The sequence below is a fragment of the Pongo pygmaeus genome, chromosome X, assembly GCF_028885625.2.
Source record: "Pongo pygmaeus isolate AG05252 chromosome X, NHGRI_mPonPyg2-v2.0_pri, whole genome shotgun sequence".
Classification (NCBI taxonomy): Eukaryota; Metazoa; Chordata; class Mammalia; order Primates; family Hominidae; genus Pongo; species Pongo pygmaeus.
Window position 1 is genome coordinate 14,197,725 of NC_072396.2, and position 27,282 is coordinate 14,225,006.

General features: G+C 39.6%; 1 protein-coding gene across 12 annotated transcripts in view; it reads left to right on the forward strand.

The window, feature by feature from the left end:
- Positions 1 to 2: 2 nt before the first annotated feature.
- OFD1 (OFD1 centriole and centriolar satellite protein) overlaps positions 3 to 27,282 on the forward strand; it is a 44,755-nt gene continuing 17,475 nt past the window's right edge. For 4 of the 12 annotated variants that reach the window (XR_010125421.1, XR_010125420.1, XR_010125422.1 and 1 more), the window contains exons 1-17: positions 3 to 431; positions 607 to 705; positions 1,837 to 2,037; positions 4,205 to 4,273; positions 4,361 to 4,391; positions 9,769 to 9,873; positions 11,672 to 11,808; positions 12,134 to 12,307; positions 14,796 to 14,902; positions 16,620 to 16,739; positions 18,735 to 18,808; positions 20,528 to 20,619; positions 21,944 to 22,133; positions 23,011 to 23,141; positions 23,684 to 23,795; positions 25,461 to 26,066; positions 26,435 to 26,561. Coding sequence is in view for 9 of the 12 variants with exons in the window: in XM_054470723.2 (XP_054326698.1) it covers positions 420 to 431; positions 607 to 705; positions 1,837 to 2,037; positions 4,205 to 4,273; positions 4,361 to 4,391; positions 9,769 to 9,873; positions 11,672 to 11,808; positions 12,134 to 12,307; positions 14,796 to 14,902; positions 16,620 to 16,739; positions 18,735 to 18,808; positions 20,528 to 20,619; positions 21,944 to 22,133; positions 23,011 to 23,141; positions 23,684 to 23,795; positions 25,461 to 26,066; positions 26,435 to 26,561 (2,387 nt within the window). In the remaining 3 variants the exon portion in view is untranslated. Of the gene's footprint in view, positions 432 to 606; positions 706 to 770; positions 1,656 to 1,836; positions 2,038 to 3,391; positions 3,524 to 4,204; positions 4,274 to 4,360; positions 4,392 to 9,768; positions 9,874 to 11,671; positions 11,809 to 12,133; positions 12,308 to 14,795; positions 14,903 to 16,619; positions 16,740 to 18,734; positions 18,809 to 20,527; positions 20,620 to 21,943; positions 22,134 to 23,010; positions 23,142 to 23,683; positions 23,796 to 25,460; positions 26,067 to 26,434; positions 26,562 to 27,282 lie in introns of those variants that run through there. The other 8 variants (XM_054470717.2, XM_054470718.2, XM_063660325.1 and 5 more) reach the window with 7 other exon arrangements.

The following is a 27,282-nucleotide window of genomic DNA, read 5'->3' on the forward strand; positions in this document are numbered from 1 at the left end:
CTTCCGGCCGGTGCTGAGCAACCAAGCTCATGCGCCATAGCTCTTCAGCTCGGGAAAGCTGTATTTAGCAGGTTTCCGGAAGTTGCAGGACGGTCTGTGAGGCGGTCCTGGTCCTGCCTCGCTGCCTTCAGTTCTTAGTGTCTGGGTCCCCGCCCTCCAGCCGCCTTTAAGTCCTGCCTGGGTCTTCGCCCTTGCCTCAGAACCGCGAAGAAAGGAAGCTCGCGTGTTTGCTAGAAAACCTAGTTGAGAGTGCGAGACAGAGAACGTTCAGCACCTTTGTTCCTCCCGAACCTTCGGGACAGACGCAGGGTTCTGAGGGCAGAGATTCCCCCTCGTCTTGGCCCCACAGCCCGGGCTGGGCACTAAACTCGGGCCGCGGCGGGGCGAGCGAGGCGGGCTCCGGAGGAAGCTGACGCCTGATGATGGCTCAGGTAGACACACCTGCCCCTTCTCGGGGACGGGCGGAAATGAAGTCTTGTTTTGTGTTCGTTAAAACTCCTTTCTCCGCTAGGCCTCTTATGGCTTCCCCGGAGGCCACTGGTCTGTTTTCAGACGTTCACGTTCCCTCTGCCCCCGCAGGTAACCTGTAACCATTTTGTCTTTTAGTCCAACATGCTCCCCGTGGCTGATGTGTTGAGTCAAGATGAACTGCGCAAAAAGCTATACCAGACGTTTAAGGATCGGGGTATACTGGATAGACTCAAGGTATCGGATTTAGGCGTATCTGTGTCATAACTTTTACAAGTGTAACCTCTAACAGGTAGTTCAAATTTAATCAAGGTTTAGGCTTTAATAATCGTATGATACATAGACTGTATTGGTGAATTACATTTTTATATTCCCGAATAACTGTATCCTGAAACATTACAGTCTCTTGAAAATGTTTGAGAAAATGTTGAGTTTGAGTCGTCTTAAAGGAGCATATTCAAATAATTAATTGAACAGACAATAAGATAGGAGAAAGAAATATTTATATAATGAACACAGTAAGATTAGGCTTGTTTTATAAATATGGCTTATAGGTTCCTAAATTAATAAGTGGGTTTGTAATACATTTGGATGAAGGACATTGACACCATATAGAAAATACTAGTGTACTGCTTAATAACAGTTTGGGAAATGAAAAATTTCATCTTTAAACTATATTGAAATGTATGAATATTTAATTTGTGCAGCAAATATCTATTAGTATACTTTATATTTGGATTAACAGCCAGGAGTAGGATTAGCTCAACGTGTTTTCATTGCAATATGCATTTCAAAAGCATATTTTACATTTAAAATACGTAGCTATATCCTGTGTATGTATCCTTTTTAAATTTAAATTATATGGTGAGCATTTCCCTGTTTCCTTAAAAGTTTCTTGAAATCTTCATTTTCAGTGGCAACAGGCTTATCTTTGGATATTTTTGTAATGTATATAGCAGTCCCCTGTTGTTGAATATTTTGGTTATATTCTCCAACAGTCCACAGAGGTGTGATGAAGTGGCAGAATTTTTTCCTATACTTAATATCCCAATCGTAAGCTGCTGAAATGGGCTTCTAGGGAAGTGAAGTTATGAGTCTGCAAGCGGATCTGGCTAACCACCCGTTTCATTTGGAAGCTGGGGAAAGAAAGCTTTTTCTAGAACCCACTGGACTGCTTGTCTCACGGGGTAAGACAAAGTGTGCAGGGGAAGGTTTCTAACTTCTGGCCATGGATCTAGAACCATTGTGGAAATAGAAGGAAGGTTTCCAATGAATGTGACTCATCTGTGTATATCTGTAATGAAACAATCCTGCTGAAATTTCTTTCCCTTGTGTTTCTTTTTTATTTTTGTTTTTATTTTGTGCTAGACACAACTTCGAAACCAGCTGATTCATGAGTTGATGCACCCTGTATTGAGTGGAGAACTGCAACCTCGGTCCATTTTGGTAGAAGGGAGCTCCCTCTTAATAGGCGCCTCTAACTCTTTAGTGGCAGATCACTTACAAAGATGTGGCTATGAATATTCACTTTCTGTTTTCTTTCCAGAAAGTGGTTTGGCAAAAGAAAAGGTAAAGTCTTTCCTTTTCTGTTTCTGAATTTTTTATTAACAGGTTCTTCCTCTGCTGACAGTAAAGTGCTGTATGATAGCTAAGTGTTCCTCAACTAGGTCCATTTCCATTTCCTCTTTGAATTCACATTGTACCTGCACGTAATATATTTGTTATATAACAAGTGGGTACTAAATTTGAAATTAATTTCTTGGCATCTCATTTAGTCTCATGTAAAACAGTGATATATAGAATCTCTAAATGTTTCAGACCTATAATTGATCTATCTATCCTCTATCTTGTCTAATAAGACTCTGCTAATCTGCTGAATGTCTACTGTAAACTTGGCACTGTGATAGGCACACTGCAGATGTTTTATGTGTTACGGATGAGGAACCTTCAGACTCTGGAGAGATGAATCAATTTGCCCAACGTCAAGTAACTTTTAAGTGACAATGCAGGGTGGTAAATCTAGATCTCTAACATGAGCTCTTTTTTTCTGCACTAGTTTCTTCAGATGTTTCTCTTCTTTGTAATTAGATAAGTGAGAAATACGTAATTTTAAAAATCTGTGAAGTTCTCAAATATTAAAAAGACTTTTTTTTTTTTACTACTTTTCTAATTATTTTAACTATATTTCTTCACCATTATTGTTGAACATTAGTACTACTTTATTATTTTAAAGGCAGATACAGCAGACTTTCCCTGTGGATATGTGCGTGTTTTTTTTTTTTTTATAGACTTTATTTTTTCAGAGCAGTTTTGGGTTCACAGCAAAGTTAAGTGGGAAGTACAGAGAATTCCCATATACCTGCTGCCCCTACACACTCATAGCCTCCCCCACTGTCAACATCTTGCATCAAAGTGGTACATTTGCTACAATCTGTAAGCCTACCCTGACATGTCATTATCACCCAAAGGCCATAGTTTACAGCAAAGGTTGCAGTGAGCTGAGATCACGCCACTGCACTCCAGCCTGGGTGACAGTGAGACTGTCTCAAAAATAAAATAAATTTCACTATTGGTGGTGTTCATATGTTTTTACTTTTTTTGTGTTTTTTGTAATTATCCAAAAGTTTCATATTCCAAAGTTTTAATGACACAAAGAAGCTTAGTACAGTATTTGAATGAAAACTTAAATAATTTGCATTTATTCATAAGCAACCAAATTTTATTTGTCAGCATTAGGAATTTATTTATTAATTTATGTTTTTGAGACAGAGTCTTGCTCTGTCACCGAGGCTGGAGTGCAATGGCGCAATCTTGGCTCACTGCAACCTCTGCCTCCTGGGTTCAAGCAATTCTGCCTCAGCCTCCCAAGTAGCTGGGATTACAGGTGCCTGCCACCACACCTGGCTAACTCTTGTATTTTTAGTAGAGACGAGGTTTCACCATGTTGGCCAGGCTGGTCTCGAATCCTGACCCCGGGTGATCTGCCCACCTCAATCTCCCAAAGAGCTGGGATTACAAGCGTGAGCCCTCGTGCCTGGCCTGGAATTCATTTTTGGTACATCATTCTCTAACTTTCTAATCACTTTATACTTACTGGGTAATAGTCAATAATATAATTATATAGCAGGAATTAATCCCATTCACACAACTTAATGGTTTCTACTAATGTAAAATGCCCATGCAGAATATTTTCTTTAAAGGAAAACCAATTGAAAACAAATATCAGTGTTCTCAGAGCAGACATAGTGAATGGTATATACTGTAGTAGAAATATATTTTAATAGCTACCCAAAATGTCTGTTTAACAATATTTTAAGTACACTTTAATTATGGTTTTAAGGACAGTAAAAATTTAATTACATTTTTAAACAATGAATACTTTTTAAAAAATTGTAATTGAATGACCCAGGAACTCAGTCATGTATTCATTGGTTCATCAGATATTTCAGTGTCATCTGTAAGGCATTAAACATTTCTGTTAGGCATATCATCTTTGATGTGAAGTACTTAGAAGTTAATTAGATGATAAAGATATTTTATCCTTTTGACCTTGATATGTTTATAGTAATTTATTTAACAGTGTAAGAAAGAGCTTGAAATTTGCTTTATTAGCATAGTTATGATCTTATTTAATCTGAAGGATGTTTCTTAGTTTCATATTCAGAAACATATTCTAATTTATCATTTAAACACTGATATAAAAATATGTCTACTTAGTAACCTATTTTTTCTTAAGGTATTTACTATGCAGGATCTATTACAACTCATTAAAATCAACCCTACTTCCAGTCTCTACAAATCACTGGTAAGATGGCTTAGTTTCTGTAATCTACTTTGGTTTGTTAATTATAACTGAATAGCTGAATAAAAGTAAAATATTTTCTTTTAACAGGTTTCAGGATCTGATAAAGAAAATCAAAAAGGTAGGAGCCGTCATCTTTGTAGAGAACAGCAACATTTTTCTATGTACTTTTTCCTCTAAAAGAATGAAGCTAATTTTTAGGGAGAAGAGTAAAATTTAATTTGATTTAAATTATTTGATTTATGCAGGTCATTTCCCCTGTATTTCCATTTTTGTAATAACTTTTAGATATTCAAATAAGAAAACTGCAGACAGTATCAAAGGCCCTACAGACAGGCTGAAAGAAACTGTTTGTAAAAATACCCACTGTTGGGAATATTTCTGCAAAAAAAATAAAATAAAAATTTTAGGCCAAGTGTCTTTGTATACTAGGTATCCCTCTCAAGTATAATTGATAGGGTATTAGATGTATTAATATTTCCTTAAAGAATGAGAGTTGTGTTCAGTAATGTGTTATATATCTTTTGTTCTTAAATGTTTATACAGGCCGGGCATGGTGGCTCACGCCTGTAATCCCAGCACTTTGGGAGGCTGAGGCGGGTGGATCACCTGAGGTCGGGAGTTCGAGACCAGCCTGACCAACCTGGAGAAACCCCGTTTCTACTAAAAATACAAAAAATTAGCCAGGCGTGGTGGCACATGCTTGAAATCACAGCTACTCAGGAGGCTAAGGCAGGAGAATCGCTTGAACCCGGAAGGCAGAGGTTGCGGTGAGCTGAGATCATGCCATTGCACTCCTGCCTGGGCAACAAGAGCAAAACTCCGTCTCAAAAAAAAAAAAAAAATGTTTATATAGACCTAATAAATTGCCTTAATTTTGGCCTCGATAATAACCTTTGATAGAGTCCATAACTACTGTGGGTTTCAGACCATTGGTTAGACTTGATGATGGGCTTTGTAGCATGAACATAAGCTGGCAACTTGGCTTTGATGCATAGTTATTCTTTAGGTCTTTTAAAATAATCTGTTAGTAATAGTCCTTTTGTTTTGGTACACCCTTGGATTTTGTCTGTTGCCTGCACTATCATCCCCACAAGGGCATTCATTTATTCATCCATTCATTTGCCAATTCATTTAGAACTTAATCATTTGAATACTTATTTTCTGCCAGCCATTAAGTCTGTGACTTAATCGCCAAGTCTCTTGGTAGTAATGTTAGCAGAATGTAAATAAATTGGAACACAGCATATTCTGGGCTGCCTGCAAACTAGACCATCCCTACTGAATGAAGTTCAGTATGGTAAATGATCCTATATTCTGTACTCTAAGCACCGTCCAGTGTAACTCTCTGTGATTATGGAAATGTCTGTATCTATGCTGTTTAATGTGGTAGCTGCTAGCCTCATGTGGCTATTGAGCCTTGAAATGTGGCTAGTGTGAATGGATAACTGAATTTTTAATTTACATTTAATTAGCTACACGTGCATAGTGACTACCATATTAGCATAATTCTGAGGTATATAGCTAGTATCTTTTGCTTAACTATTACTTCAAAAGGAAATTTATGGCTTGAAGGGGTATTAAGAAATAATCTATGGGCCAGGCACGGTGGCTCATGCTTGTAATCCCAGCACTTTGGGAGGGCAAACCCGGCTGATCACTTGAGGTCAGGGGTTCGAGACCAGCCTGGCCAACATGGTGAAACCCCATCTCTACTAAAAATACAAAAATTAGCCAGACGTGGTGGCAAGTGCCTGTAATCCCAGCTACTTGGGAGGCTGAGGCAGGAGAATCGCTTGAACCGGAGAGGTGAAGGTTGCGGTGAGCCGAGATAGCGCCACCGCACTCCAGCCTGGGTGACAGAGCTGGATTCTATCTCAAAAAAAAAAAAAAAAAAAAAAAAATCAATGTAGTTACTATAGATACATTATCCTTAAAAATAGTTTTTCCATGGCCAGGCGCAGTGGCTCACGCCTGTAATCCCAGCACTTTGGGAGGCTGAGGCGGGCGGATCACGAGGTCAGGAGAGCAAGACCATCCTGGCCAACATGGTGAAACCCCGTCTCTACTAAAATACAAAAAAAAGTTAGCCAGCCTGGTGGCGTGCACCTGTAGTCCCAGCTATTTGGGAGGCTGAGGCAGGGGAATCGCTTGAACCCAGGAGGCAGAGGTTGCAGTGAGCTGAGATCACGCCACTGCGCTCCAGCCTAGCGACAGAGCAAGACTCCGTCTCAAAAAAAAAAAAAAAAAAAATAGTTTTTACACAGTCTCTTTAAATGCATCTGGTTCAGAAAGACATCTGGCCGACAGCCCTTAACAGCTTCACCTAGCATCCCAGTAAAATTTCTGGAAGCCAGAACTATGAGTAGCAGATATGTCAGGCATCCTAGTGCCAAAATTTGGATAGAACTCTTAGCTAACAATAAAATAGCTCCTGGTAAGATAAAAATTTTTTAAAAAGTGGTGTCTTCTAATTAACCAACAGAAAACATGTAGGAAGATATTGTGTACTTAACCGTTGTCTGTCCCCTGACCCAGAGACCTATGGTCTTATCCTACCATATCTATGCTCAGGGGGTGCTAAGCTGTTGAATGGCCATGGTACTTTTCCCCCTAGATTCTAGTCACCCATTCTTCCCACTCCTAATTTTCCTTTCAGAGATAATGATATCTGTTATGTGTGTCCGTGTGAAGAGACCACCAAACAGACTTTGTGTGAGCAACAAGGCTGTTTATTCACTTGGGTGCAAGTGGGTTGAGTCCGAAAAGAGAGTCAGTGAAGGGAGATAGGAGAGGGGCAGCTTTATAGGGCTTGAGTAGGCAGTGGAAAGTTACAGTTAAGGGTGGTTATTTATTGTTAGCAGGGGAGGGGGTCCCAAGGTGCATGGTGGGGAGATCTTGGGACTCATTGTCCAGAAGAAGAATGTCACAAGGTCGATTGATAGTTGGGGCAGGGCAGGAACAAGTCATAATGGTGGAATGTCGTAAGGTTGGTCAACAGTTAAGGCAGGAGCTGTTTCACTTCTTCTGTGGTTTTTTAGCTGGCTCCTGCAGGCCATCTGGACGTATATGTGCAGATCACGGGGGTTACAATGGCTGAGCTTCGGCTCAGAGGCCTGACAATATCCAGAAAATGATGTGCACAAAATTTGGCTGAGGGAAGAAAATTTGGACATTGGCCCTTTGCTTTTTGGAAGTTAAAATTCTTATCTGCAATTGGCAAAAGAATAAGACATATACATCAATCGGGACAGAATTAGAAAGTCCAGAAATACATCCACACAAATGTAGTCAATTGATTTTTTAACAAAGGTGCAAAGGCAATTCAATAGAGGAAAGATAGTCTTTTCAACAAGTGGTGCTGTAACAATTGGATATTCCTGTGCACAAAAATGAACCTAGACACAGATCTTATTTATTATACCTTACACAAAAACTAACTCAAAATGAACCATAGACCTAAATGTAAAATGCAAAACTATAAAACTTCCAGATGAGAACAGTAGAAAGTCTATGTGATCTTGGGTTTCGTGATGAGATATAACACCAAGAGCAAGATGTATGAAAGAAAAAAGTAGATCAGTTAGACTTTATTAAAATTAAAAACATCTCTCTGAAAGACACTGTTCTTTTTGTTTTGTTTTGTTTTGTTTTTGAGATGGAGTTTCACTCTGCCGCCCAGACTGGAGTGCAGTGGCGTGACCTTGGCTCACTGCAGCCTCCGCCTCCTGAGTTCAAGTGATTCTCCTGTCTCAGCCTCCTGAGTAGCTAGGACTACAGGCGCCTGCCACCATGCCTGGCCAATTTTTTTGTTTTTAATAGAGATGGGGTTCATCATGTTGACCAGGCTGGTCTCGATCCCCTGACCTCAGGTGATCCGCCCGCCTCAGCCTCCCAGAGTGCTGGGATTACAAGCGTGAGCCACTGCACCCTGCCAAAAGACACTGTTAAGAGAATGAAAGACCCAATGTCAAAACCCATAGAGCTTTACATCATCAAGAGTGAACCTTAATGTTTGCAAATTTAGGTCAGGTGATCCTAGGATGGTATGCAGACTGTGACAAAATCTGATCCCCTTCCTGAAGGGAGTGGGGGTGGGGGAAAAGGTGCTGAGCTAACTACTGTTTTTAGTTCCAAGAAACTAAACATTTCTTAAGTAATTTATGCTTGTGGTTTAAAACAAAGTTTCAAACTATTCAGAAGGATATAAAGTGTAAGCAAAGTAGCAGTTTCTGCCCATGTTCTCTAATCTCACGCTCCACTGATAACTAGAATTAACAGTTTCTTGTTTATCTTCTAGAATTGTTTGAGGTTAAAACTACGTATTTGTAATTAAAACACAATCAGTTGGGATTATATCATAGATACTGTATGCAATTTGCTTTTTTTAATCCCCAATGTATCTTTCTGTAGCAGTATAGACTATTTTTAAAGAATGTATTTAACCCCCTATTGATGGGGATTTGGTTGTTTTGTTGTTTGCTTTTTGCCATTACAGGTAACCAATGTGCAGTGTGCACCCTTTGTGCCCTTGTGAAAGTATACCTGTGTAAATTCATGAAAGTGGAATGACTAGATTAAAGGGCACATGCATTTCGAATATATATAAGCACTGACAAGTGTCCCTTCCAAGTGAATGAGCATAGCTATATATCCACTCCCTTGCCAACACTTAGCATTATACAAGTTTTAATCTTAGCAGTGTTATAGGGAAAATAATGGTTTCTCTGTTGTATTAATTTGCATTTATGATTTTGTTCATGTTTATTCAGCATCTAAAAATTGTGTTCATCTTTGACAATTTATTTTTTTCTGCAAACTATCCATGTTTTTCACCATTTTTCTGATTTTTTTTTTTAAACTGATTTGTAAGAGTTCTTTGATGTTATGAAAATGTCATCACTTTAGTCTTGGTTATTATGCCTCCATATTATTGCAACTATTTTTCCCAGTGTGTTTTTTTTTTATTTTATGCCATATGTAAGTTTTTAGTGTTTACGTAGTTTAGATTGATAAATATTTCTCCTTATTCCTTCCAGGTTTTGTATCATGCTTGGGAAGGCCTTTCCTCAAATTTATTAAAAGATATGACTGGGCACGGTGGCTCATGCTTGTGATCCCAGCACTTTGGGAGGCCCAGGCAGGAGAATTGCTTGAGGCCATGAGTTTGAGACTAGCCTGGGCAACATAGCAAGACCCTGTTTATACAAAAAGTAAAATTAGCTGGGCGTGGTGGGTGGTGGTGTGCGCCTCTAGTCCCAGCTACTTGGGAGACTGAAGTAGGAGGATTCCTTGAGCCCAGGAGGTCGAGGCCACAGTGAGCCATGATTACACCACTGCACTCCAACCTGGGTGACAGAGCAAGACTCTTGTCTCTAAAAAAAAGGAAAGATATATAATGTAAAAAAATGATAATGTCCTAAAACTAAGATTGTAAAAACAGTGACTGAGCAGTGGTTGAAAATTCTGAAACAAAACTGTGTGCATATGTTTTTTAGGTTTTCTTATGCATTTTTTAAAAGAATTGGCAGAATATCATCAAGCTAAAGAGAGTTGTAATATGGAAACTCAGACAAGTTCGACATTTAACAGAGATTCTCTGGGTAATTATAGCCTTCTTTCTTAATTTCAGTTCTGCTGTTTTCATTTTGAATGAAGGAAATTATCTGATTTACCATATTGTGTGATTGCTTCTTGAACTGGAGGGATGCAACCTGCAGGCAACAAGGGAATTCATTTCTGGAATCATCTTGGGGGACCAGGAAGTGCTCTCCAGTGTCATTCCCTAGCCTCATGAATGCTAGGGCTACATTGGCCAAATCATGCAGGGATTCAAAGGCCCATATTCTTCCTTGTTTGTTGAGTTTGACTTCTCTTAACTGGGAGGTTCTTCCTCCTGTCTTGTCTAACTTTACAGCCACCCAGTTAGAAGATTATAAACTACTTGCTTTGCAAAGTACTAGAGAAGTCACTGGCTCATCACTTCATGTTATAGTTGAGGAAAGTGAGGTCATCTGAGGAAGAGCAACTTGGAAACACTCAGTCTGCATCAGAACTAATAGTGGAGTCCAAGTTCTCCCATCCATGATCTAGAGCTTTTTGTACTATCCAGCTGGTCTACAGTACCATCCTGTCTGTCAGTTTTGTGCTCAGTAGAGATGAGAAACAGCTGTTTAAAATGATATGCTCAATGGATTTCTTGGCCCTTCCTTACTCTTAAATAGTAACTTGCAAGAAGATAAATTCATAATTTATAAAATGTATTATATGACTATGCCTTTAATTAAGTGTAGGTTTAATTCAATTAGAAACATATTACTTGCTAATTATCAAACAGTGCTGTTCAGTGGTGTGAGCCACATACATAATTTTAAATTTTCTAGTAGCCACATTGAAAAAAGTAAAAAGAAACGGGTGAAATTTGTTTTAATAATATATTTAACCCAATACATCCAAAATATTATTTCAGCATATATTCAATATAAAAAATAGTAAGATATTTCACATTTTTTTTTGCACTGTCTTTGAAATCTTATGTGTTTTTTACATTTAAAGCACATCTCAGTTGAGTCTGGTCACATTTGAAGTGTCAATGGCCCCATGTGGCTGGAGAGTCCTGTATTGGACAGCATTTGGAAAATACAGAAAAGTAGATGGAAAAACATGTCTAAAGTCATCCCTACCAGAGATAAACACTGTCAATGTTTTAGTCTACTTCTGCCAGCCTTTTTCCCCTCTGTGCATACTTTCTTGGTGGGCGTTATACACGGTTGAGATTGTACTCTGGGTTCAGATTTGCACTTTGCTATGTGGTTGATTCTGATCCATAGTTGGTTTGAGGGCCATGGACTAAGGGAAGAGTCAGTAGACCTCACTTTAATCCTGGTTGTGCTGTTATGTAGTCACTTATTAAGCTATATCAGCATTTGTTCTTTATCTGTAAAGGGGAGGCGTGGATGTACATGATCTTTGATTCTTTTAAATTTATTGTTTTGAATGTGTAAGTCAGCTTTAACCGAAGTCCAGTAAAGAGCTCTCTGCCTTAGCACTTAGAGAGTAGGAAGAGACTCCAGTATTTTCTGACTTAAACTGTACTCTTGGCTTTCTTTTTCCTCTAACATTTTATGATGAACATTTTCAAATATACAGAAAAGTTGAAACAATTTTAGTGAACACTTGTATACCCACCACCTAGATGTCACTATTACGCTTGTATTATACTTGCTTCATCATTTTTATCTGTCCATTCATTTATCCACCTTCCTTTTTTTGTATTTCAAAGTAAGTTGCAGATAATCCCTACACTTTCCCCTAAGTATCCTCTTTACTTTTGAACCAGAGGTCTGGCGTCTTAGCACCTGATGTTTCTATGTCCTAATTTGATGTGTTATTTTTTAATAGCTGAGAAGCTTCAGCTTATTGATGATCAGTTTGCAGATGCTTACCCTCAGCGTATCAAGTTCGAATCTTTAGAAATAAAGCTAAATGAATATAAGAGAGAAATAGAAGAGCAACTTCGGGCAGAAATGTGTCAAAAGGTAAGCTTTATCTTGTTACTGTTAACAAGAGGGATGTTTTTGTTTGTCTTCTAAAGTCTTAACCTTAGGTATATGGGAAAATATCTAGAACTTTTAATAAAGAATGGGATACTGTACTGTTGTGCAAATTTTTTTTTATTTCTGATGACATTTGTTTATGCCTTTTGAGTGAATCCTACAAATACAGTGAATGAGATAAAACTAAAGATGAAATAAATATATTTGGACAGAGCATTAATGTTAAACCTAGATGTAGAGAGATAACTTGTTCCTGTTTTTATAGTATAATAGTTGATATTTTTAATTTTTTGTGATCAATTTGCAGTTGAAGTTTTTTAAAGATACCGAGATAGCAAAAATTAAAATGGAAGCAAAAAAAAAGTATGAAAAGGAATTAGCCATGTTCCAGAATGATTTTGAGAAAGCTTGTCAAGCAAAATCTGAAGCCCTCGTTCTTCGAGAAAAGAGTACCCTTGAAAGAATTCAAAAGCACCAAGAGGTGGTATTTACAAATATTTTATGGGTGGCTATTTCCTGCAGCTGTTAGTAGGTTGGCTCAAGATCCAGGAACAGGATGGTACAGTTGATGGAACAAGGCCCCAGAAGAGCAATAGGGACTGGGGCCAAGAGTGCAAATAGAAGGATGGTCCTTGAAAAGGATACACAAATTTGCTTCCTCTGAGACTGATGGAAAGGCGAGAACTGTGGAGGTGAACAATCAAGTTGGGATTATGAGAAACACACCCTAAATAAGCTCCATCTCCTCAGGCAGATTAGAGGGTTAGATCTCGGGTTTTAGGAGCAGATCGGAGGTGCAGAGTAGCTCCTGTGGGTAAGGGAAGAACAGCCCTTTAAAGCAGAGAGGACTGATCACCTGTATTGAGGGCTCAGCTGTGGTTGGGGGAGCCTGGAATTGAGAGAGATCAAACCACGTGCTTGTAGGTGAGTTTTCTGTTCTAGTTCTGGGGAGGATTTGTAAGTATCTCTTTCTGTCCCTTTCAGTGAGGGTGGAAAGATGGAGATGCTTGGGAAGTGGAGCTTTTCAGAGCCTAATTTATTTGACTAGAGAAAGGCAGCCTATTTAATCGAAGATTCTGGGGCTCTCTTGGGTAGTGAAGGGAAGCAGAGGAGAGGGCAGGTGGCTGCTAACCTCGGGGGAAAGGGAGGGTTGAGTGGCAGTCTCAGTGATCAAGGACTCGATCTGGATAGACTGGTAGACTGGTAGGTGGAAGAATGAGGATGGTCCAAGAGTACAGAATTGCAGGATGAGGTTTCAGGTGGAGACTAGAGACCAAATGCAGTATGCTGCCATTGGAGAGAGCCATGGAAATGAGCAAGGGTGAAGGTCCCTGGGGTAAAGGAGTCACCACAAGGGTCATCCATGTGGCCATTTGATCTTGTCACCCCAGAAAGTAACTGGACAGGAAACAGAGAGGGTGAGGAGTGAGAGGGAGTCCATGTTGGCAAGCGGGATTGGATCTACTCCTTTAAATCATATTCCTTTCCCAAGGGCGTGTCTTAGACCAAACTAGATTTACAGCACTATTTCCAACATGCATCCAGAACTACTGCTGTCAGATGTTGAAAGTAGGAATGCTTCCCCCTCGTGTCCACTCTTGCTTGGGGCTTCTCAATAAGACCTAGTTGTTTAATGCTAAGGGCACCCCCTCTAAAATTTTGTATAGCATTTCTGGGAATTGAGCTTGCTTCAGCTATAAAAATGAATGTCAGAAGCACATATCTTTGAGATGATTGGATTGTGTTTAGGCTAATAACTTCCACCTTCAAGATAGGTGACTGACTAGATCCCTGTTTATTTAACTGATTATCTGAAGGCTTTGAAGAAGATTGTCATCCTCATAAGAAGCACCATATCTTTAGTCCCTCACCTGGACTGTCCATCCCCTTCTCTCCCTGATAAAAACCATAGTGTCTTTCAAGACCCAGCTTGGATGTCACCTGGGTGATGCCTTCCCTGACTCCCACTGAGCGACCCATTTAGGCCTCGTTCCTGCATCAGTCTTTATGTACTTCAGTTACAAAATCATCACATCTTAGTGTGATTGTTTCTCACTCTCTGACTAAATTGTGAGGTCTTTAGAGATGAGGACTATATCTGTCTACCTTTTTATATCCAGTTCCCAGTATGCTGCTTGACATGTCATAGGTAGTTAGTAAATTCTTTCTCTGTGAACACACAAGTGGAAGGATGGCCCATTCTTTTAGGAGTTCATATGAGCTTGCTAACTCTGAGTCAGAATGACCCGTGAACTGAAACATTCAGACGACACCACCACTAAAAACCATGGGGATTCAATTCTTTTGGAGTTTTACTGCTGAATGTACATTTTGCTTAATTTTTCTTCCTGGGGAACTTGCCAAAATTTAGGTAAGGGCACCAGGTGTGGTGGCTCATGCTTGTAGTCCCAGCACCTTGGGAGGCCAAGGCAGGCATATCGCTTGAGTCCAGAAGTTCGAGACCAGCCTGGGCAGCATGGCAAAACCCCATCTCTACAAAAATACAAAAAATCAGCCGGACTTGGTGGCGTGTGCCTATAGTGCCTGCAGCTATTCGGTAGGCTGAGGTGGGAGGACCCCTTGAGCTTGGGAGGTGGAGGTTGCAGTGAGCCAAGATCACCCCACTGCACTCCAGCCTGCATGACAGAGTGAGACCCTGTCTCAAAAAAAAAAAAAAAATTTTTTTTTTTAGATAAGGGACTGAGAGATGTTAAAGAACTAAATAGCATAAATTACACATGGCATGTGAGGGCTATAGGGTAATGGTAGTTTAACAGTCATTGGGGGAGTAAATTTTTATGCAACTAGAATAGGCAAAAAGCATACCTTGAGTCGGAATCTCTTGAAGGTGAAATTGTTATCCTAAATGTCTGTACTTTGCTTTTTGGAATTTAGGAAGCAGTATATTCATTCAAATCTGTTTTGCTTTCATTAGCTTGCTTGCTAAAAATTAATGCTTTTCTATACAGATTGAAACAAAAGAAATTTATGCTCAAAGGCAACTTTTACTAAAAGATATGGATTTGCTAAGAGGAAGAGAAGCAGAGCTGAAGCAAAGAGTTGAAGCTTTTGAATTGTAAGTAATGCATGTTCATTTTGGATATTCAGAATGATGAGATTAAAAAGAATTACTAAATATATATCTAAATATTCTAATATTCATTGCCAAGTAGAGTTCTTATTTGTAAAGGGGATATCACCTAGAAGGTACAAATTAAGAGGAACAAACACTAGGGTTTTGCTTTTGAAATATTAAACATTAAGATGAAAAGACGAATGAGATGCTATCATCAGGCTACAGTAAGACCAGACAGATAATTTGGAGAAGCTGTTAATACTGGAACAGATCGTATGTTTTGCAGTTACATTCAGTCCCTCAGATCTGATAGTTCCGTGTGTGTATGTATAGTAACTGAATTCCATATATCCAGGCATGCAGCTTTTACCAGCTGTGTGCTCAGAAAAGGAAGTATGGTGGTACAACTTGACTTGTACTTGGTGAAACCATTTCTTTGTGTTACTCACTTTTTGTAAGTGCTCACAAATGTTTCATCCTTCAGATCTTACCTGGGATTGACAGCAAGTTCACCTGTCTGTAGTTTGTGCAACAAGCCTTCTTTTCCTTTGGGAATCTGCTATTGACACCCATAGATACTCCAGGAATCTTAGCTCATTAAAGAATTTGTCTCCATTAATGTTTTTTTCTCACTTCTATAGGCTTGATTTGTTTCATTTCAACTCTCTGTCTACCTTACTCTCTTTTTGGCAATAATGAAAAGGTAAATTGATCAAGAGAGAGAAAATAGGCACAAAATTGGGGCAGAGAGAGTTCATCATTCCTTTACCTCCATTTTCTCTACTCTTGTTCCCTCCTTCTCAGCATATAAACTAAATAAATGTAGTTTACCTCTCCATGGCTTTCCAGATTACCAGCAGAGGGAGCCAATACCTAGAGCCTTTACCTGTTCTTAGACTAGTCAGCATGTTGTAGCACTTCTCAGGATGGCTGGATCTTCCCACCTGTGAACCTACCCCCCTGGCTAAGGAGTTGGTGCTATGGTTGATTTAAAGTCTCACTATGAAGACCATTCTTTTCTTCAGTATTTGGAAGCCCTGATTGATCCATCTATCTTTTGCCCTCTCTTTTGGTACTTTTTTCAATATTCAATCAATAGGGTTTTTTGCTTGTTTTGTTTTGTTTTTAAGACACAGTGTCTCCCTGTATTGCCCAGGCTGGTCTCAAACACTTGGGCTCAAGCGATCCTCCTGCCTCAGCCTTCTGAAAAGCTGGGATTATAGGTGCGGGCCACTACACTTGGCTAAAGCTGATTGGTTATTAAATGACAAAAACAAATATTGTACCTTGAATATGTATGGATTAATTAATTAAATCCCGCAGTTAGAAACAGCATTATAGAAGATTTAAGCACATAAGTACACTTACTTGTTACTTTGTAACTAATAATATCATTCTTTCATCCCAGGATTGATTTTGGCTATTTATCCTCTATAACCATTGTTTAAGTGTTTATCTTCTGTGAGAAACCACTTCCCTCTTGAGACTCTCCCACTCCCCTCAGCCTAAAGCACAGTCAGTTCTGCTAGTTTCGATATGCTGTAACTAGGTCAGTTCATAAAATACACTGAGGACTTCTGGCTCTTTCCTTCTACTTCCCAGTAGTGATATCATGTAGCAGTTTTAGTCTGTTGAACTAGACACATGTGATTTTTTCCTAAATTTGTTAGCTCAGCTATGGTAGTTTATTTACTTTTTATATTTTTGCTAATTTCAGGAACCAGAAGCTCCAGGAAGAAAAACATAAAAGCATAACTGAGGCACTTAGGAGACGGGAGCAGAATATAAAGAGTTTTGAGGAGACCTATGACCGAAAGCTCAAGAATGAACTTCTGAAGTAATTGTTTAGCATTTTTAAATAACTAATATGTTTATATTAAGTTGGTAGAAACATAACAAAAACTGACAAAGTAGTCTGTAACTTAGGCAAACTTTAGTGTTTGAAAAAAAAAAAAACATAGTTTTATCGATACAGTCAATCCTTTCCTGCATTTGAGTTAGGATAGTTTTTAAAAGATAAGGGCCGGGTGTGGCGGCTCATGCCTATAATCCCAGCACTCTGGGAGGCTGAGGTGGGTGGATTACCTGAGGTCAGGAGTTCAAGACCAGCCTAGCCAACATGGTGAAACCCCATCTGTACTAAAAATACAAAAATTAGCTGGGTGTGGTGGTGGGCACTTGTAATCCCAGCTACTGGGGAGGCTGAGGCAGGAGAATTACTTGAACCCGGGAGGCAGACGTTGCAGTGAACTGAAGTTGTGCTACTGCACTCTACTAGCCTGCGTGACAGTGAGAATCCATCTCAAAAATTAACAACAACCAAAAAATAAAGAGAAGCACGTCCTTTGCACTTCTTATGGCTTCTCTAACATTTATTGCGGGCTGTGATTTCCTTTAATTTTCAGGACATCTTGTGACTTGCTCAGCTTGCATAGTTGATAAGGTGTAAAATTGGAATTATAACCACTTTTAGTTATCTTTTCCTCTACCTCACTCATACAGTCACAAGGATGGGGGTATCTAACAATATATAAATTATACTAGTGGTTGTAGTATTTGTCAGTGAAGATGTGCCTTGTATTCCTTCAAGATTCAGCAGAGCCAGAATCAAAAGAGCTAAAATTAACTATGTGAGGCAAAAAGTGATATAGGGAAAGGAAAATATGGACAACTATGGTTACTTTGGCTTTTCTGTAGTCTGAGTTTTGTTTATCGGTGAATAATATCTCAGTGCTACGACATTATGCCCATGTGGTAACATTTCTCTTTGTGGGAAAGCATCTGGCACATAAAAAGTGCTCAGTTAATATTTGTTGTAAATGTGTCGCGAAGAAATGATTCAACTCAGGTGCTCTGGGCATTTCTTATTTGGCCTCTTTTATTGCGTTCCTCATAATTTGTCGTTGATATTCCATTACATAGTATTGCAAAGGTTTCTTGAGGTAATCCTTTAAACGAATCTTATTTTTAAAAAATATGGCAGCTTTTTTATCTATTGATTTTGAAATGATGTATTTTACCCACATCTTTTATGCCAGTTTCTATACTAAAATAGCTGAAATGGAAGTGTCTGTAGTTGCTGAATTTTTAGGAATAAATGAATTAAAGTATGTGTGTTAATTTTACATAGTTATGGAGCTAGTGAACTATTTGGTGTCATTGTGACAGCTTCCACAGGCTGCATGGTGTCTGCCTGGCTTTGGGAATCCTCATATGACTTTGGCAGGTGTTGGAGTTTGGAGGCTCTTCACCACAGGAGTGCTTCTATTTCCTTTTGGAACCAAAAGGGCAGCTGGTAACAGCTGGGAAAGGGAAGTGAAACTGTGAAATTGTGCCTTTTGGTATTGCTAATCCGGATATAATGCTCTTGGCAGTTGGCTCTCAGGACTGCGCTTAGTCCCTGAGCACAAAAGTTCTTACCTTGGTTGGGGGTGGGCAGATGGTACAGGTGGATTGGAAGTGACTGTCTGATTATCATTTGGGATTGAGTCTGTTGTGTGCTGTGTAAATTTAATTTACCCCTTTGCTCTTTGTGTCAGTTGAGACCAACTGAAAAGTGATTCCTTTGAGTAAGTAACCTTATGATAACACGACCCTTCATTTTGTGTGATTGAGTTTTGGGACCCAGTTTATAGGATCAAGGAAGGGTTTTACTGGGCATTTTATGTTGAGAGGTCATATCCCTGGCTTTAGTATTGAGGACTTTGAAGTTTACACATTGTCATGTTTAGCGCCCTCAGGTGCTCCTGTGCCATAGATAAGCTCCTGCACTGATAACAGTCTTTCCAGAAAAATGACTGAGGAGCTCATATTTAGTCATTCTGATTCTCAGGTATCAACTTGAACTGAAGGATGACTACATCATTAGAACTAATCGACTGATTGAAGATGAAAGGAAGAATAAAGGTGATGTTTGGGGGGAAAATAAGCTGTATTTTTCAGTTCTGCTGTAGGTTATTAGCTTCCCAAGTTGGGTCTGTTCTATATTCTAAAAAATACAGCTTACACTTCATTGTTCCTACAAAATTACACATTTTTTGTAATTTTAATTTTATAAATTAAAAAAAAATCATGGTCTTCACTGCCTTTTGAGGAACCTTCATGTTTAATAGCTTGTATGTTCACAAAGGCCAGTGATTTATCATGGATATTTTATCCAACTTTATTTCATATATTTTGATAAATCTGCAATTGTCAGGAACGTAGCAGCAACTTACTGCCGTCAAGTACATATTACTCCTAACCATGAGAGACTTTATTTTTCACTTATGGAAAACTTTAACTTCTGTGTCCTCTGTGACCTAGTTTCTTATTTCTTTTGCTTCTAGTATATTTTTATGCTTTACAATATTTTTACTTGATGTATAACCTTCTGAACCCTTGTGTACATTGGCGTGAGACTGTGGAAGTTGAATAATTTTTCAATCTTCAGATGTTTTACATTTCAATGTGTTTTTTTTTTTTTTTTTTTTTTTTTTGAGACGGAGTCTCGCTCTGTCGCCTAGGCTGGAGTGCAGTGGTGCAATCTCGGTTCACTGCAAGCTCCACCTCCCAGGTTCACGCCATTCTTCCACCTCAGCCTCCCCAGTAGCTGGGACTACAGGCACCCACCAACACGCCCGGCTAATTTTTTGTATTTTTAGTAGAGACGGGGTCTCAGCATGTTAGCCAGGATGGTCTCGATCTCCTGACCTCGTGATCCGCCCGCCTCGGCCTCCCAAAGTGCTGGGATTACAGGCGTGAGCCACCGTGCCCGGCCCATTTCAATGTATTTCTAGGAAATTGCTGTAACAAGAAGTTGAAGTTTTGGTGGGAATTTCAGGTAGATTCTTGGGAGGAAACCAGGGTTAGGTAGTTGATGTTGACCAGATACCCGATGTGTGGCTACTGTCTTTTTTTTTTTTTTTAAGAGATGGAGTCTTGCTCTGTTGCCCAGGCTGGAGTACAGTGGCATGATCTCGGCTCACTGCAACCTCTGCCTCCTGGGTTCAAGTGACTCTTGTGCCTCAGCCTCCCAAGTAGCTGGGACTACAGGTGTGTGCCACCATGCCCGGCTAATTTTTGTAGAGACAGAGTTTCACCATGTTGGCCAGGCTGGTCTCCAACTCCTGACCTCAGGTGGTCCGCCTGCCTTGGCCTCCCAAAGTGCTGGGATTACAGGCGTGAGCCACTGTGCCCAGCCCCTTTTACTATCTTGTGGAGACTAATACTTCTTTTATGCATTAATACCATTATGTATGTAACAAATTATGGTTTGATGATATATCTACATAGACTTGTGTTAGATGAAGTGAAAACTACAAAATAGTAACTACAATATAGTAACAGACAGATCTTTGTCTTCAAGGAAGTTAAGAGCTGTGGGTATTAGGGCCCTGTGCTTTGAGCAGATGGTATAACTCTGGTTAGCATGTGTAGCAAGTGGAATTTCACCACATATATGACAGTTATAGCTTCACATCACCTGTTGGGTAACAGGGTTTATTTCTTACTTGCCCCCTACATCTGCTATTTGGATTGTGAAATAGCGGTCATTAGGTCTGACATACTGGCCATAAATATTAAATGGCTTTTATATTCACTAGGAAAACATTATGGTATTTAATTGGTGGGCTTTCTTTTCAGAAAAAGCTGTTCATTTGCAAGAGGAGCTCATAGCTGTTAATTCAAAAAAGGAGGAACTCAATCAATCTGTAAATCGTGTGAAAGAACTTGAGGTAATTGTTAAGCATATTGGTTTTTGAAATAGATTTTAAGCAATGTATGAAACTTTAGTCAACATAATTTATCCTAAGTCATCCTCTTGAGATGTTTGGACTGCCATTTATATGGCTAAGAAGGTGTTGGCTGAAGTTAATTCAATAGTTCTTAATTTTAATCAATGTCACATAGGAAAGTGTAGATAAAGCTTTGGGTCCTGGAGTCCTGCTCAAATCCTGTCTGTGTCTCTAACTGCTTGTGTGTCACTAGGGAAGTTCTGTGACTGCAGGTTCCTGAGCTGTAAACTAGGATGTTTTCCACATTATAGGGTTGTTGAGGGAATTCAGTAAGCTAACTTATGTGCCTAGTTCATAGCAGGTGGCCATTACTATTAGTTTCTACATCAGCCTGTTCTCTCCTTCCATCAGCAGCAGGTAAACAAAATTCCTGTCATTACATTGTTATCTTACAGATTAAAACAAAATGAGGTACATTTTTCACATATCATTGCTTCTTTACTTTTCTGTTCATTCGTGTGCTTGCTGTCTGAAGGATGAAGCTGGAAGTTTAGGTACTTACAACGTATTTTGTATATAAAATTTATTTTAGCAACTGTGACTTATGTGAGAACTTTGTAGGCTTTTTACTCAAATATGATATATACTAAGAAAAGGGAAGCACTTCACAACATGTTACAGAATCTTTTTTCCTTTCTTTCTTTCCTTTTTTTGAGACAGAGTCTTGTTCTTTCGCCCAGGCTGGAGTGCAGTGGTGTGATCTTGGCTCACTGCAACCAACCTCTACCTCCCAGGTTCAAGTGATTCTCATGTCTCAGCTCCCGAGTAGCTGGGATTTCAGCCATGTGCCACCACACCCAGCTAATTTTTGTATTTTTAGTAGGGATGGAGTTTCACCATGTTGCCCAGGGTGGTCTCAAACTCCTGAGCTCAAGTAATCCTCTTGCCTCAGCCTCCCAAAGTGCTGCGATGACAGGCGTGAGCCACCATGCCCAGCCATTTTTATCTTACCTTTCATATTTAAAAAATATATATATTGCTATGATGTGTGATTGTTGTTGGGTTCTTGGTTGCCTCTGGCAAATGGGATGATAATCTTAGAAGGACTTGCTTCATGGAATGGGGCCTATAAAAGTTCTGCCCCAGCTGTAGGGCGGAAGATAATTTTCGTTATTGTAGTTAGAGTCTTATTGTAGAGAATCAGACTTCTGTCTAGTGACCTTAATTAAATTGTGACACCATGCTTAAAGGAGCCTGCCAGCTTTTACTTTTGCAGTACTGTAAAGTCATTATTCAAATGTAAATTTTCCTTTTTGAATTTTAGCTTGAATTAGAGTCTGTCAAAGCCCAGTCTTTGGCAATAACAAAACAAAACCATATGCTGAATGAAAAGGTTAAAGAGATGAGTGATTATTCACTACTAAAAGAAGAGAAACTGGAGCTTCTGGCACAAAATAAATTACTTAAACAACAACTGGAAGAGAGTAGAAATGAAAACTTGCGTCTCCTAAACCGTATGTATTTTTCTTTTTTTCTGACTTGCATGTTTTAGTAATTCTCATTAGGTCAGTATTATAAAACTATGCTTTGTACTTGTATAAGGTAGGGGGGCTTACATTGGGAAGATTTATAAAATTAAGATTCTTGGATTAAACTCTGCAAACCTGCCTCTAGGTAGTATCAAGGCTTCCCTTGCCCTCTGACTGCTGATTGGGTTTGGCCAGTGGAGACACCAGCCTCTACATACAGTGGCCCTAGGCTGGCCACTGTGCCTCATGGCCAAGTGAGGCCATAGTGCCTGCGATTACCTCTTCCAAGTGCTCTGCACCACCTCCCTCTTTCCAGTGCTGAGAATTTCTCCCTCCCCTGATTCTCCAGGCCCAAGGAGCGCTAACAGTGTGGCCCTGTTACTAGCCCAGGGAACTCCGCCATCCTTTGTGCATACCCTGAATAAGTCAACCTTTATTAAAGGGTTCTTAGATGACCTTGACTGTGAGAGCCATCTGCCTTCTGCCTGGATCCCAACTGCTGCTGTCAGATGCCCAGATCATATTGGATCCCAGGGCTGTCATCAACAGGTAGACCAGATAGAGAGCTCCTTCTGTGCATGGTAGAGGAGAGAAACAGGCTTTCAGGTTAATTTGAGAATTTGAAAGAGTTCTTTTACTTGGAGTAGGACTCCAAGGGTAATAAAGTTTGCATTAACATGCACTAAATTATTTTGTTGTGAAATTTGAGAGGATTGCTCTGAGCTCATTTAATAGAATTATCATATTTATTGAGTCAGTACAAAGCAAAGAACACTTTAAAACCCCTTTAACTGTTTTTGTTAAGTGAAATAAGAAAACTTAAGGTTGTTAATGACTAGAATTTTTTTTTTTACCTTCTTAGGCCTAGCTCAGCCGGCTCCTGAACTTGCAGTCTTTCAGAAAGAACTACGGAAAGCCGAAAAGGCTATAGTGGTTGAGCATGAGGAGTTCGAAAGCCGCAGACAAGCTCTGCACAAACAACTGCAAGATGAAGTGAGTATTGCTCTTCTTCAGTTCTAGTATGATACCAGTACACTTCATAGTTATGTAAACTTGGCACAAGCCACACTAGTGTAAATCAGATTTATTTTAACATCAAACATTACTCCCCCAAATATGCTAAAGGTATCCTTTCTCATCTGAGAAAATTCTGCAGTGATAACATGACTTTATATTCGTAATAGTAATAAAATGGAGAAGAAAGCAAACTCACCTAAACATAAAATTTTCTGAGTGCCTGATGGTGCCCACTGTTACCTCTCGATTCTCACCCTGATAAGTATTACATTCACTGTCTTCTGATTTCTGCCTGCATGCCCTAGAGTTCTTTGATATGACTGAAAAAGATGGTGAAAAACTTGTTTGTGTGTTCTGCTTGTGTTTTTTTTTAATAGGGACCCTGTTGTTTACTGTCATAAAGCTTCTTGGAATTGGCAGAACAAAAAGAGTACAAACATGATAAGAGAACTTTTCCTTTTGAAGTAAGCTGTGATTTGTTTTACATTGATTTCTTTTCCTATTCTGAATCTTTTCAGATTGAGCATTCTGCACAGCTGAAGGCCCAGATTCTAGGTTACAAAGCTTCTGTAAAGAGGTTAACTACTCAGGTTGCCGATTTAAAATTGCAACTGAAGCAAACTCAGACAGGTTAGAGACGTTTTAACCCATAAATATTTTTGTGTGTGTAAAGCTTCTGGTGTCTGTGAAAATGTGATGATCATAATTTATTGAATATTAATTATTGTTTTAGGGGAAAAGCCATAGAAATATGTGTCATCTTAGAAGTAAAACTCCCTATCCATTTTGGTAATACCATCTGGATCATCAGCAAAAGTGTTTTGCTTCATAGGTGCCTCATGGCTTGGGAGAGTCTCATGCCCCAATAGGAAAGGCGTGGTGGTAACATAGGAGTCCCCACATTCATTCTAGGATTTCCTTTTTTATTTGTCACCCCAATGTTAACACCAATTCAGTAGTTTTACAGATTCCTTGGTAGATATATAAATATACAGGACAAGCAGGGTGGTTTAGCAAAAAGAACATTGCCTTCAGAATCAGAGAACTGTTCTTCTTTTGGACTCGTTTTGAAGTTGTTTGACCTTGGGCATGTTACTTTAACTTCCTTGGGCCTCAATCTCCTCATTTGTAATGGGGATAATAATACCTACTGAGCCATGATGAAAAAGATGAAACGGGTTTCAGTCCAGTACCTGTGACATAAAAGACACTCAGGAAATGGTTATTGGTATCATTTTATTATTGTGTCTTCACTGTGGATGCATCTCTGCCCCTTCCTACTTCGTAAGAAGGATATTAAAGTTTAGATACTTTATTCTTCAGTTGCTTTCAAGCTCAAAGAAAGTATGTATGTGTTACCAGTTCAACTGGGTCTGAGCCTTCCTTGTTCCCACCTGCATTCTTTCCTCATCAGCTCCTTGCTCTCTTCTACCAGCACTTGTTTTATTTTTATCTCTACTCATTTCTACTTTTTTGTTCCTCATTTTCTTTCAATTCTGTTTGTGAAACTTCTCACAGCTGAAATCATAGCAGTCTCCTATCAATAAAAAATAGTTGAATGAGGATAGAATGCTTTCGCATGCATGTGTTGCCGAGGGCAAGCTTCTTTCTTATAGCATCACAGGGAGGCATTGCAGGAGAGAGGGGCACGTGCACTGGCTTTGCATTAGGAAAGCCCAGTAGCTCTTAGACCTGCTAACCGTGTGACGCAGCCTCAGTAAGCTTTAGTCCCCCATCTGTAAAATGGGAGCAATGAGAGTTTCTTGACCACAGTGTTGTTGTGAATGCAGGTCCTCACTTCCTTATATGAAACTCGGGCCATATGCTGTGGATTTTGCAATAGCCCTGGGAGTTCTGAACAGCATCCTATAGTAAAGCACATTAATTATTTTGCAGTCAACTGTATGAATATTCATGCTGGGATAAATAAAGATTATAAATGAGTTTACATCAGTTCAGGTCAAACTTTTCAACCAAATGAGTTCAAGTCTGGTTAGGCTTTGCCACCAAATAAATTATGAGTAAATTTTCAGTTCTCAGAGCCTTGTGGCTTTCAAAATTGTGCATAATGGGTTCTGAAATTATATCATGTTACAAAAGACATAAGAAGCTGTAGCTGGTACAATAAGCTCTCATTAAATGTTAGTGGTTATCATTACCATGGCTTCAGAAACTGTATAGTGCAAGTTTGTCCTTATTACTCTCTTCCATTTTTCAAAAAAATAATATTCTCAAGTATATTTTCTTCTCTGCCTTGTCCACTCACTTCTGAAATTGGCTTTTTGTACCCTGCAGCCCTAGAGAATGAAGTGTACTGCAATCCAAAGCAGTCTGTGATCGATCGTTCTGTCAATGGATTAATAAATGGCAATGTGGTGCCTTGCAATGGTGAGATAAGTGGGGATTTCTTGAACAATCCTTTTAAACAGGAAAACGTTCTAGCACGTATGGTTGCATCAAGGATCACAAATTATCCAAATGCATGGGTGGAAGGTAGTTCCCCTGATTCTGACCTTGAGTTTGTAGCCAATACTAAGGCAAGGGTCAAAGAGCTTCAGCAAGAGGCCGAACGCTTGGAAAAGGCTTTCAGAAGTTACCATCGGAGAGTCATTAAAAACTCTGCCAAAAGCCCACTAGCAGCAAAGAGCCCACCATCTCTGCACTTGCTGGAAGCCTTCAAAAACATTACTTCCAGTTCCCCGGAAAGACATATTTTTGGAGAGGACAGAGTTGTCTCTGAGCAGCCTCAAGTGGGCACACTTGAAGAAAGGAATGACATCTTGGAAGCACTGACAGGCAGTGCAGCCTCGAGGCTCCGCGGGGGCACTTCCTCCAGACGCCTCTCCTCCACACCCCTTCCAAAAGCAAAAAGAAGCCTCGAAAGTGAAATGTATCTGGAAGGTAAGCCACCCGCACAAAGGGTTGTGGGGTGCTCTGGAGTTGGGTAGCCACCCTGCCCACGACACAGGGTTGCCGTGAGGGTCAGCGGGCCAGAGTGGAAAGGTCTAGTGTTTGTTTGGCACACAGAGCTGTTTAGAGAGTGATAGTCGCCTTTCCTTTGCTGCCTGTTGGTTTCCTGCGTTTTATTATTGCCACTGCAATTTAATTTAGGTGCTTGAATCATTAGTTTTGTGGATCTTAGGCATCATAATTGGCTGTTTGTGAGGATAACAGTTTATTTTCAAACTAATAGAGCTCTTCAGAAACCACGTTGGTATCTTCTCCGTGCAATTGGTAATATTCTTGCCTTGGTTCTTTCTGCACCTTAGGTCTGGGCAGATCACACGTTGCTTCCCCCAGTCCTTGTCCTAACAGAATGCCCCTACCATCACCCACTGAGTCTAGGCACAGCCTCTCCATCCCTCCCGTCTCCAGCCCTCCGGAGCAGAAAGTGGGGTAAGTACAACGTTCTGATTGATTAGCTTCAGCTCAATAATGTTACTTGCTCTGTCAGCCTTCACTTGTTTTACTGGGATTTTTTTTTTTTTGAGATAATTATTACAGATCATGTGGCAGTATCGAATTTGCAATCAGATTGCAAAATGATGTGTCATCTTTGAGAATCATCTAAATTACCTGGAGGGAAAAAGATTGCTTTTGGCAAATAAGTGGATAATGCTTATTTGCTAAACTTGATATATGGACCATGCAGTCTGGTATTAATAAGCATCTTCCTACTTCTGTGAATAGACTTGGTTTATTAAGATAAAAAACAAATGTACAAAATCTGAAAGCAAACAAATGGAGGTTATTTCTAAAGTTGGAACAATTTTACACATCATTAAAAAGTCATTTTTAAAATATTTTGGCATTGAAATATAAACAGATAAGGTTCTGACGTGCATATCATTGAAATAAATTCAAACGTGGTAGCGGGCTCTGGAGTATGATTATTGAAACAGGAAGGAGTGGATGTTTTTAGAAACTAGGCCACTGGGTCAGCCAGGCTATGATTTGAGTCATGAGCAGACTCCTACCCATACCTGGGCCCCACAGCAGGGAGAACTGACTCCTCATCTCCGGGCTCGATCCCGGGCATCTGCATGTTAATGTAGTTCTCTGCCACATGGGCCTGTCGTGGTCCTGAAGCTTTTTTTTTTTTTTTTTTTTGGTGATA